A 12529-nucleotide genomic window follows, 5' to 3' on the forward strand; every position below is an offset into this window, starting at 1 on the left:
GTGGATGGAGAACAATCCACTTTGAAATAAAATATTTAATCTTCAACACCTCTTACACAAAGCGTGCCATTACTATAAAAATATATTCTGAATCAGGGGAAGATTAAAAAAAAAAAAATGTTTTCCATTCCACACTGACTGAGAATATCCTTTTCAAAGTCATGGCATTCTTTGTGACCCCCTCCCTAAATAAAAAATAATATACAAAAGTATGTAGACACCTCTTAAAATTAGTGGATTCATTGCTGACAGGTGTATAAAATCGAGCACACAGCCATGCAATCTCCATAGACAAACATTGGCAGTAGAATGGCCTTACTGAAGAGCTCAGTGACTTTCAACGTAGCACTGTCATAGCATGCCACCTTTCCAACAAGTCAGTTAGTCAAATCTGCCCTGCTAGTGCTGCCCCCGGTCAACTGTAAGTGCTGTTATTTTGAAGTGGAAAGTGTAGGAGCAACAACGGCTCAGCCACAAAGTGGTAGGCCACACAAGCTCACAGAACAGGGTCACCGAGTGCTGAAGTGCGTAGCGAGTATAAATCGTCTGTCCTCGGTTGCCACACTCACTACCGAGTTCCAAACTGCCTTTGGCATGAACGTCAGCACAATAACTGAGAGCTTCATATAATGGGGTTCCCTGGCCGACCAGCCACACACAAGCCTAAGATCACCATGCGCGGCTGGAATGGTGTAAATATCGCCGCCATTGGACTCTGGAGCAGTGGAAACGCGTTCTCTCAAGTAATGAATCACGCTTCACCATCTGGCAGTCCGATGGATGAATCTGGTTTTGGTGGATACCAGGAGAACACTACCTGCCCCAATGCATAGTGCCAACTGTAATTTTGGTGGAGGAGGACTAATGGTCTGGGGGTGTTTTTCATGGTTCGGGCTAGGCCCCTTAGTTCCAGTGACGGGAGAGCTTAACCCTACAGCATACAAGTACATTTTAGAAGATTCTGTTCTTCCAACTTTGTGGCAACAGTTTTGGGAAATCCCTTTCCTGTTTCATGACAATGACCCCATGCACAAAGCGAGGTCCATACAGAAGTGGTTTGTTGAGATTGGTGTAGAAGAACTTTACTGGCCTGCACATAGCCCCTGACCTCAACCCCATCAACACCATTATCCCAGAAATCCTAGACCCACACCAATTTGCATACTGCCCCAACAGATCCAGAGATGATGCAATCTCTATTGCACTCCACACGGCCCTTTCCAACCTGGACAAAAGGAACACCTCCYTGAGAATGATATTCATTGACTACAGCTTAGCATTCAACACCGCTCAAATCTCATCAATAAGCTAAGGACCATGGGTCTAAACACCTCCCTCTGCAACTGGATCCTGGACTTCCTGACAGGCCGCCCCCAGGTGGTAAGGGTAGGTAACAACACATCCCCCATGCTGATCCTCAACACAGGGGCCCCTCAGGGGTGCGTGCTCAGTCCCCTCATGTACTCCCTGTTCACTCATGACTGCACGGCCAGGTATGACTCCAACACCATCATTAAGTTTGCCGATGACACAACAGTGGTAGGCCTGATCACCGACAAGACAGCCTTTAAGGAGGAGGTCAGAGACCTGGCCGTGTGGTGCCAGGACAACAACCTCTCCCTCAATGTGATCAAGACAAAGGAGTTGATTGTGAGCTACAGGAAAAAGATGACAGAGCACACCCCCATTCTCATCGACGGGGCTGCAGTGGAGCAGGTTGAGAGCTTCAAGTTCCTTGGTGTCCACATCACCAGCAAACTAACATGGTCCAAGCACACCAAGACAGTAGTGAATAGGGCATGACAAGACCTATTCCCCCTCAGGAGACTGAAAGACTTGGCTTGGGTCCTCAGATCCTCAAAAGGTTCTACAGCTGCACCATCGAGAGCATCCTGACTGGTTGCATCACTGCCTGGTATGGCAACTGCTCGGCCTCCGACCACAAGGCACTACAGAGGGTAGTGCGAACGGCCCAGTACATCACTGGGGCCAAGCTTCCTGCTATCCAGGACCTCTATACCAGGCGGTGTCAGAGGAAGGCCCTAAAAATTGTCAAAGACTCCAGCCACTCTAGTCATAGACTGTTACTTTTATTTCTTATTCTTATCTGTATTTTTTTAAACTGCTTTGTTGGTTAGGGGCTCGTAAGTAAGCATTTCACTGTATGGTCTACACCTGTTGTATTCGGCGCATGTGACTAACATTTGATTTGATTTGAGCCGGGCCTAATCACCCAACATCAGTGCCRGACCTCACTAATGATCTTGTAGCTGAATGGAAGCAAGTCCCTGCAGAAATGTTCCAACATCTAGTGGAAAGCCTTACCAGAAGAGTGGAGGCTGTTATAGCAGCAAAGGGAGAATCAACTCCATATTAATTACCATGATTTTGGAATGAGAAGTTCGATAAGCAGGTGTCCACATACTTTTGGTCATGTAGTGTATATACAGCAAATTCGGAAAGTATTCAGACCCCTTTACTTTTCCACATTGTTACGTTACAGCCTTATTCTAAAAAWTATTACATTGTTTTTTTCCTTATCAATCTACACACAATACTCCATAATGACAAAGTGACAACAGGTTTTTGGAATTGTTTGCAAATTTAATAGAAATTCCCCACATATCTGGGGAAGGGTACCAAAACATTTCTGCAGCATTGAAGGTCCCCAAGAACACAGTGACCTCCATCATTCTTAAAATGGAAGAAGTTTGGAACCACCAAGACTCTTCCTAGAGCTGGCCGCTCGGCCAAACTGAGCAATCGGGGGAGAAGGACATTGGTCATGGAGGTGATCAAGAACCCAATGGTCACTCTGACAGAGCTCCAGAGTTCTTCTGTGGAGATGGGAGAATATTCCAGAAGGACAACCATCTCTGCAGAACCACCAATCAGGCCTTTATGGTAGTGGCCAGACGGAAGCCACTCATTAAAAGGCACATGACAGCCCGCTTGGAGTTTGCCAAAAGGAACCTAAAGGACTCTCAGACCATGAGAAACAAGATTCTCTGGTCTGATGAAACCAAGATTGAACTATTTGGCCTGAATGCCAAGCGTCTGGAGGAAACATCATGCTGTGGGGATGTTTTTCAGTGGCAGGGACTGSGAGACTAGTCAGGATCGAAGGAAAGATGAACGGAGCAAAGTACAGAGAGATCCTTAATGAAAACCTGCTACAGAGCACTCAACCTCAGACTGGGGAGAAGGTTCACCTTCCAACAGGACAACAACCATAAGTACACGGCCAAGACAATGCAGGAGTGGCTTTGGGACAAGTCTTTGAATGTCCTTGAGTGGCCCAGCCAGTGCCCGGACTTGAACTCGATCAAACATCTCTGGAGAGATCTGAAAATAGCTGTGCAGCGACACTCCCCTTACAAGAATGGGAGAAAGTCCCCAAATACAGGTGTGCCAAGCTTGTAGCATCATACCCAAGAAGACTTGAGGTTGTAATCAGTACCAAAAGTGCTTCAACAAAAGTACTGGGTAAAGGGTCTGAATACTTATGTAAATGATACATTTCAGTTTGTTGTGTTTATTTTTCATAAATTTGCAAAAATGTAAAAAAAAACAGTTTTTGCTTTGTCATTTTGGTCATTGGATTGATGCGGGAAAAAACGATTTAATGTAACATAACAAAAAATATATTCTATATATAAAAATGTGGATATTTGTCCATCCTCCCCTGAGATATATATATATATATGATAGAGAGAGATAGATATTTTTTTTACACAAACCAAAAAGGTCCACACGTCATATAGAATATACCATCTTCATAGTCATGGCATGCTTGGTTCAATAGCTATTGACGAGAGAAACCGGAATATCCAATATAAAACACATTTTACCTAGGTCTCTGACCTAGAGGTCCAGAATTTAAGCACTCACCCAGGGGATCACTGGATTAAGCCCCAGTCCATCTGCTCCAAATTTGTGGTAGGCAAAAAAAAKCTCGTGGTTAAAAAGAAGTGAAAGAAATTGAGCCGGGAAAAATGTGATCTTAAATGTTTTAGTTTTGTTGTTTTCCATTCGCCTCTGAAAAAAGGTGGCGCATGCTACATCAGACTTACCTTTGTCAGTCGTTTTAAATGATTTTAGAATTTTAACAAATCTTGGCAAGCTCAGTTGATCCAACTATGGCCAATAAATAGCATGCCATGCCATAATCAGTTGCAGATACCCAAAGAGTAAAAAGCATCACTCTGACCAATCAGTGCCCTCCTCTGGGTGCACAGTTTTTTTTTTTCTTCTTAATTTTTTCTTTTTTTTTAAGACAAAGGACAAGCAAGTTGAAAATGGCTTTTGCCATATCTCCATGAATTAATGTTTTTGTTGATAAAGATCTATATTTTAAGTCTGAAAAGCTACACGAATGGAAACTTCGTAGTGGAAGGAATGTTACTGGTGTCTTGTAAAGATAGAAAATGTACATTTGGCGCTTCTCTATCGCCATGATTCTTGGGCTTGTTTGGTATTTCTCGGACTGCGGACAGGTTGTGGCTCAAATAGTTTTGTGTTTACTATTTTGGCCATCAACCCCTAATTTCTTCATAAAGACCGGACGGGAAAGCGGCACTCAAACATACGATGTGGCTGAAGACAACTCATTTCAGGTAATTTAAATCGTTATATACATTTAATACGATTGACTAATCAATTACAGTTGTTATTTTTTCGTCTGTCTTAGAAATCATCATCGCAACAATGTAACATGGCGTGAGCCATGCACGTTACTTCTGTTGATAAAATGACACAATGAAACAAGCTTATGGATCATGTCATTAATACCAGCAAACATTTTAATATTTTAACGGATTGTCAGTCTGTGATCTATTACATATCGTTAGACCATGAACGATTACTGTTGTCTGGTAACTTAGTTGTGGTGTCAAGTGACACTAAACTTATGACAATTTTAATGACATGTTCTTGACACGGACCTCCTCATGCCCTATAAAGCTGGTGGAAAATTGTCCGTATTTTTGCTAGTGGACGGGAAATAAGGTGAGAGTTGAATATACACACTGGCAATGAAAGGGGTGCTATGACAACAACCGAGAAATAATGGTGTCCCTCATGGTGTAGCCATACACAAAGGTGAAGCTCTACCTAACATGCACATTACTCMTTGTAGTTTAGCTGGTTTCTTGCTGTGTACACATGCTATAGGGACTGGACTTGTGCCATCTTTCTACTTGGTTTAAACTACATGGTAAGGAATGAATGATGTACAAACACTATAATCCTTTCTGATTTGTTTTTCAGGAAACGCTAAAGGATGAACATTTAGGTTGTGGTGTGACTGATACAAGAAGCACTAAAGCTAAAACATCACAGGAGACACAGTTTCCCCATGTGCGGAGGTCTCTTCAGCAAGGTGTGTAGTTGTGCTCAGCATGAGCTGAGGGCCTTACAGAATTTGCCATTCTAACGTAGAACGTTTTTGTAAATCATCCTGTCAGGCTTTCTTCCAGGAGGAAAGATTTGTAAAGAAGTGTCTGTTCTTAAGATCAGTTAGTGACAAGGACAAATAACGGAAACATTTTGTGACGAGATTCTGCCTTTTGTTTTAGTGATATATGGTCAGCCAAATGTAGGTCTCTATTCTGCGACAATTGAATAGGACAGCAAATGTGGCTGCATACATATCTGATGCTACATGATCTGGGAGGGGCTTGGGTATCAAAGATGTTGGGGGAATAGACATTCCACACCCTTTTCAATGTGCTATGCTTTGGAATATGGAAAGTGGAGGTTTTACCAAGTTGTGGTTGTGTATGAAAGAGGAAATGGAASAACTTTGTTTGGATATTTTGTATAGGGCATACTCAGACAGGTTTGGACTGTTTTCTGTCAGGAAGTTGTTTTGACAATCCTGCTAAAATGAACACAGTTCACTTCAAACTGCACAATATGTAAGTACAATATGTAGCCTAGCTTATTGCTTACAATACTCAGGGCTCTTTTAAATTTATGTTTTTTTTGTCCATGGCAGCTGTTTTGCTTTTGGGTTGATTTTGAATGTGTGTTCTCAGTGTTTGAGTGTGCCTACGCCCAGCTAGTCCTCCCCTGGTACTGCGTCCCTGAGCCCTGTGACAGTCAGCTCCTGCACGAGGTGCTGTGGAGGGAGTTTGACCAAGTCATTGATCAAGTCATCAGCAGAGGCAAAGACTTTGATGTCTGCGCAGCAAGTGTGGGCTGCATTCGCATCCTGACCCAGCACCTCCATAGTGCCAAACAGTCTGATAGGTAATGCGGCTCTCCTGAAGTCACTTGTAGAATAGGTATTAAGTTGCCGTTCTCCAGCTATATCACTTGCCTATACTGTTGAATTGGTTCATGTATATTTTAATGTTTAGGATAAATCATTATCAATCAAAGTTCTGAAATTCAAACTTTTTTATTGGGTGTAATGCATGTTTTTGATAGTTCCCTAGCTAGGTCACAATCTATGTATGTTTTCACATGTTGGAAGAATGACCTGTATTGAGGTGATAGAATTTATCGCTAATACGTTTGTAATGCTCTGTCCTAATGTAATTTATCTACATAGTAATACTCTGTTTGTCATTAGTCCAAAAAGGCTTTTTTAAATTGACTTTGTCTCTGTCTGTTTGGCTCTCTCTGTCTCAGAGAACCATTGTTCAGCTCTAGGGGAGAGGAGGTTGAAGTTCTAAGAGTGTTCTCTGAAGCACTGGTGCGAAACCTTTTCCCTCAGTCTCTATGGGGACTGGCAGTCAGCCACTGTGCCTTAAATGAGATTGTTGCCTTAAAAGGTAAACCCCACAACATAAGCCTATCAGTGCCTCAGTTCTCTCTCATTGCTCAACTTTTGAAAAGGAGAATAAATGAGCATCAAACATGATCATTCCATCATGGATAGAGATACTGCACATACTGTGCTACAACTAAAATAAGGGTTCTCCTTAGAGGGAAGCTAAAACAGTGTGTTATCATCGAAACCTACTGATAATGGTTAGTGGCCTTCAGTGGCTCTGATCACGGGAGTCGGTGAAATGAGTTGAACAATTACATTTGTGGCTTAGTAATGGTAAGGGATTTTACTGTTGTAGATAAAATATTAACTTCTATATTCTGCATCTGTAACTTTTATTGGATTAAATGAGCCTTGAAATGTATCACCATTTTTTTTTGCCCGGGAGACATGGACAGTGGGGGATACTGGAGGTGTCCATTAGTATAAAAGTGAAACCAGTGGAAAGTGTCACAGTATTTCTGAGACTGTGTGTGTGTTTTTCCTATGTATATTGAACATGGCTTTGTCCTACCATAAGACTTTATTCTGTATAGCCCTTCACATTGACTTTGTCATCCATGCCCTCAGTGCTGGACCTGCTGGTGCGGTGGCTATCAGACCCTGACAACCTCAACCAGCTGGTGGTGAGTCAGCTGGTTGGAGTGACCCCCAAGAGCTCTGTGGAAGATCTGTGTGAGTCTAACTCTGACAGGGCCTCTCCAGCTGCCCTGGAGAGCCAGGCTAGTGAAGCGTGAGTGACCCTTTTCTTACCAGGCTGCTTCTCTTTTTTTGTCTTTGGTAGACACGCTTCAGTGTTGTTAGGGTGATGTGTCGAGAACACCAATAAATAAATTGTGCTTTGATTTTGTTTGGTTGCCATTTTAGAACACTGGAAGAAACCGAGAATGCTCAAACCGGTGACGGCAAGTCCAAAAAGAAAGGTGTGGGTGTGTTTATTTGGAACAATAACTAAATTGAAACACTTTGTTTGGCACAAACAGCATTCAATGGACCAAAATAAAGTTAATTTAGTTTGTGTCCAGTTGTTTCTGTTTGTGCCATGATGTTTTATTTAGATTTTTTTAATGTTTGTTTTGTTTCCCCTGTGCCTTAAGGTTATTGCAGTTTGCAGTCAACTTGTGACACAGTAAAGGCCACGGAAATGTGCAAACTTAGCTAATTGGATACGTGTTGTTTTTCCAGCCAACAAATTGAAGGAAGGCTGGTCTAAAATCCTTGACAAGATGAAATCGAAGAAAGATAAAAGGAAGAAGATGAAGAAAAAGGAGCAGGTGCTGGTGGTCAGAGCCAAGTCTATCCAGGATTGTCCATCAAAGGAAAGTGAAGGTAGTAGCCGGGAGTGCTCCATCCAGAGCCAGCAGGACCCCGACAGCGTAAGGACACTGCACCAGATAGAGCAGGTCTGCAGTCAGCACTGCACTATTCACTCTGCTCTAATCTTTTTCATAGGAAATGTTATAGATTTTTATCAATTTTATTTGATATATTACAGACAGTACATGTTTTGCCATCTATCCAATAGAAGATAAACATGAAAGCCTTATTTCTGGATGCCCTCTGAGGTTGAAACGTAACACGGCTGACGTTAGATTTTGTAATTGGTTTGGTTCACCAGGAGGATGGTGATCTGGAGAGCTACTTGATCAGCGTGCAAGAAGAAATGATGGAATTCAAGCTGTCATATGAGATGTGGCGGGTTGGCCACTGGGCTGTCAGCGTCCCTCATGTGAGTCACAAATCACACACAAGTCACTGTGGAATGCAACTACTGCTCAATATGAAAGTGAGTTTTGTGAATACATGTCCTTGGTCGTTCTGTTATCTATTAACGTTTGCGCCAGAATGGTGTGTAAAGTAAGATGTTACTGTCTGCAGATGGAGAGGGAAAACGAGGGGCTGTGTTTTACAGTTCACCTAGAGGAGAGGGACAACCCTGAGAACCTTCACTGGGACGTAAGGAAGACCCAGACGGACATCATCCATTTCTGCAACCTATGGCAGGTTAGAGATGGATGAAGAGGGAGATTGTATTGTTGCAATTGTGTTCCACTAGGTACCATTTTACTATGTAACCTCATGGCCATTGAAATGAGGTAAAGCCACTATGCAGTTTGGTATTGAATCAGTGTAAAAGGTTTTTGAGAAATGGGACCAATGCATCCAGTTACATATTTATAGAAGTGTAACCCCCCCTACAGAAAAACACAGTGCTGTTGTCAGAACAGACTGCTGTAGGAGTTTGGAATGCATCAGATACTGCACTGTTTAATTTCATCTCTGACATCTTATGGATGTTGTACAATTAGATTGCATTGCAGGTTCTAATAGTCTGAGTGCACCCTCTTTTGACAGTAGTCTCTTTTGCATCCTCTATGGAGCCATATCATATAATTATGTCACATCATCATTCTTAAATATCTTTCATGGTTTGTGTGTTTTTTGTTTTGTAGGACTCTGCTAATTTACCCTCCCTATCCGTGTTAGAGGCAAGCACTGAGGGTAACAGCGAGGATTTTAGAGAAGCCAGAACGTCCCTCAAGCTCTTCTTACAGGTACACTGGSRGACTTCAGACACGAGCAGAAATGCACATGGCATAATAAAAAATGCATGTCTTAATCTCCATGCCCTCTCCAGGAGCTGGTGTCTGATGCTCTGATGGGCCACACTCAGCCAGTGTTTCAGTTTCTGTGTCCTCTGGACAAGCTGCTGAGTGAAGAGGAGCATGTGGGAGGAGTGTGGGGTCTCCTCAGTGGCCTGGCCTACTTCCTGACCCCAGGGCAAGAGGAAGATGAGGTAGGCATTTTAATTACATGTTGAGCATGGCCTTCAAGATCATCTTGTATCACAATGGGTCACCACAAATGGCAAATAATGCCCTCTGCTGGTGCATTAAGAAATCACAGCATCTGTGAATCTTAAGCAGTCAGTCCGTATTTGTAAAGGTATTGCAATGCACATTGCATTTTTCAGGACAAGCACAACACTCTTCAAAGAGGGACCAAATCAGATGATTCCAACACAACTGAGAATGCAGACCCAACTGCAACTGAGAAGCTGGATGAAAACATTGGCGATACAAGGGATGGTTCTCCTTCAGAACCAAATTCCATTGAGTGCTGCAGAGGTAAAGCAATGGTACCAGTAGAGAAATCAGACTGTTTGGTTAATGCAGGTAAAACAGAGGACAAAATAGAGGAATCGGAGAACCCTGTAACTTCTCACCTAAAGATGATCAACAAAGAGCTATCCAGATCAGAGGAGTGTCTGGCCCAAACAAAATCAGACAACCCTGAAGACCAGACCAACTCTGTCTGTAGGCCGCGACATTTCAGTCAAAATGGAGGCTCGCAATATGACCTCGCTGACAGTCCGTCATGGTGTTATTTAGTTGGAAAGTCAAATAAAAAGGAGAAACTCACTTTCAAAATGTCAGGAGGGATCCACAGGAGTAAAGGAAAGGACATGGGGAGTCAGTCAAAATTAGAAGACTCGCAGTGTTTGAAAAAGAACCAATCCAGCTGGGAGCAAATGGAAGCAACCAAAGCCATTTTTGATTTGTTGAAAGCAATATCTGGTTAGTTTTCACTTCCTAATTTGTTTGAAATTGTAATTTTGAATGTTTTTATATTTGAATCAGTCACCTGTAGTAGTGTGTAATAATAGTAGTGTGCCCTACTTTTCCCTCCAGGTAATTCCATCCTCCTGAACATATTTGATGCGATTCTGAAACCCGTCATGCCGATATTGAAAAAGTAAGAGGTGAAATATTCTCCCATTTTCCACTGCAGTCCTGGTTCGTCATAGTGACAGAGTAATAAGATGATCTACATTTGGCCTTTTGAGAATTCCAGCATTACTTTTTATAATCTCCTCTAGGAAAGTGAACAGCTTCTTAAATAAGATGAACCCAACGGATGCCCAGATGGCCTCCTATATCGACAACCTATGTGAGAAACAGTGGCCTGAGGGCTCGCCAGAGATGACCAGCCCTAAACCCCACCGCAACAGTGAGGAGAAGAACGAGACCAAAGACCGAGCTCAGCACCTCATCAATGCCAGATGTACAGGATATACACACTGTTTTTCACTCTCATCAACACAGCTGCTAGAGTTATGATTTTCATTCTAAGACGGAGATGTGGGAATTGTCCCAGTTCACTAACATCATGTTCTCCATTATAGATTCAAACTATTTGATCTTGAAGAAGACCGATATGGAGACAGTGTTTAAGCTCTTCCAGGACTGTGAAGAAAACAAGAAGCTGGTCTATGTGAGTGTTTAGCCTCTTGAGTTTCTGTGGCGAGCACTGGAAGAGATGTCAATGTCCTCATTAATGTTGCAGCGCTCGCTCTCTATATTTGATGTTTGTCAAATGTCATAAAAATATGTCTAGACTTTCTTGTACAGTTTGGTAGAAACATTGACTCAACTTTTGCTTCTCTTTATTTTCAATAGATGCTGCTTTCATTCCTTTTGAGAGAGCTTCTGCCGGGTGAGGATGCCCTTAATGTGAGTGCCATAACCCTGCAGAAAGTGAACGCCAACTAACTCATTTTAAGATGTTCACAGGTCATGCTTTTAAATTAACTTTAGTTCAGTGAACTGTAGTTTTGTTTTAGAAAATTAAACAATTTATTTGATTGGTTGTCATGCCTTAACAGTCCCATTTAAAGTCTACACTTGGTTGGAGTATTATAATAAAGAAATCTTATGATACATTTCCAGAAAAGTATATTTTACCTCATACATTAAACATGCTGTGAATCATGCCTATTATTTTAAATGTATCATATGTTGACTATGAAATAAGTTGACGTGTTATGTATTTGGCAATATCAGCACACTAATGTGAGGTTATTCAAGTTAAAATATCCTCTACCAGTGTAGAAAATAGAAACATTTGCTATCAAGATGTTAACGATGTACTCCATTGTCAATCTCAGAGGGGGCATAAATGTACTTTGATTTCACTGGTAGGGACACATGGAGCACTTTGAATAAAATGTTGAAGTTTTGACCTAAAGGTTTTTGAGCACTTTGAGCACTTTGAGCACTTTCATAGTTGATGGGGAGATGTGTTAAATAAGAAGCATTTGAGGAAAGTTGTTCATATTTTGTTATTGGGTTTTGAGAATTTCCAGTAATTACACATGCACATGCCTTCTAAAAGAAAGCTTGCAAAGACACAATTTAAAAATGAAGTGCCTTGTTAATAAAGCTTTGTGTTATATATTAGATTTTACTTGCTTTGGCTGCGTTTACACAGGCAGCCCAATTCTGTAATTTTTTGTTGTCCAATTTTCCTTTTGACCAATCAGATCAGCTCTGAAAAAGAGCTGATGTGATATGATTGGTCGTAAGACCAAATCATGGAGAGAAAAAATCAGAATTGGGCTGCCTGTGTTAACACAGCCTCAGACATATGCCTGGTATGCATTAGATTGTGTGGTAGGTATATTCTGACTGTTGATTCTTCCAGTCTTGCCATATGGGATTAATGAGTTTTAATGAGTTTCTCTGTTGAGCATTTTTATGGTCACAAAAAAAAATTATAATTAAAGTAACTGTTTAGATTTTCCAGATGTCTATGAAATAGAACCTTAGAATATGAGTGAAACTGTTTTCCTTCCCAAAAATTTAAGAATATTAAAAGGCAGATTTTCTTTCTTGGAATACTGTGTGCGTACCCCAACAACAGAATAGTGTGGGCGTATACCGGTTGATAGAAATATTAACCCATGTAGAC

At 41.6% G+C, this 12529-nt stretch overlaps 1 protein-coding gene across 4 annotated transcripts; it reads left to right on the top strand.

Moving 5' to 3' along the window:
- The first annotated feature begins 3869 nt into the window (after positions 1-3869).
- LOC111965686 (uncharacterized) lies at positions 3870-11806 on the top strand. Of its 4 annotated transcripts, none has more exons than XM_023989902.2 (16): positions 3870-4616; positions 5269-5380; positions 6039-6252; positions 6637-6779; positions 7349-7511; positions 7646-7707; positions 7964-8181; positions 8397-8507; positions 8657-8782; positions 9232-9333; positions 9417-9575; positions 9753-10356; positions 10471-10534; positions 10659-10843; positions 10965-11053; positions 11239-11806. In XM_023989902.2, the coding sequence occupies exons 1-16, from the start codon at positions 4428-4430 to the stop codon at positions 11329-11331; spliced, it is 2634 nt and encodes an 877-aa protein (XP_023845670.1). In that variant the 5' UTR covers positions 3870-4427; the 3' UTR covers positions 11332-11806. The 4 variants fall into 4 exon arrangements, with proteins under 4 accessions (XP_023845670.1, XP_023845671.1, XP_023845672.1 ...); XM_023989903.2 differs by having other exon boundaries at positions 3871-4616; positions 7646-7701; XM_023989904.2 differs by having other exon boundaries at positions 3872-4616; positions 7964-8154.
- The last annotated feature ends 723 nt before the right edge of the window (positions 11807-12529 follow it).

Source organism: Salvelinus sp. IW2-2015, linkage group LG6.2 (assembly GCF_002910315.2).
Source record: "Salvelinus sp. IW2-2015 linkage group LG6.2, ASM291031v2, whole genome shotgun sequence".
In the NCBI taxonomy this organism is placed as follows: Eukaryota; Metazoa; Chordata; class Actinopteri; order Salmoniformes; family Salmonidae; genus Salvelinus; species Salvelinus sp. IW2-2015.

What these genes read in the sequence shown, in the direction of transcription:
- LOC111965686 (XM_023989902.2), top strand. Translation starts at nt 4,428, where the DNA reads ATGTACATTTGGCGCTTCTCTATCGCCATGATTCTTGGGCTTGTTTGG. An exon ending in GCGGAGGTCTCTTCAGCAAG is followed by an intron (nt 5,381 to 6,038) that starts GTGTGTAGTTGT and finishes GTGTGTTCTCAG; the next exon opens with TGTTTGAGTGTGCCTACGCC. An exon ending in CACTGCACCAGATAGAGCAG is followed by an intron (nt 8,182 to 8,396) that starts GTCTGCAGTCAG and finishes TTGGTTCACCAG; the next exon opens with GAGGATGGTGATCTGGAGAG.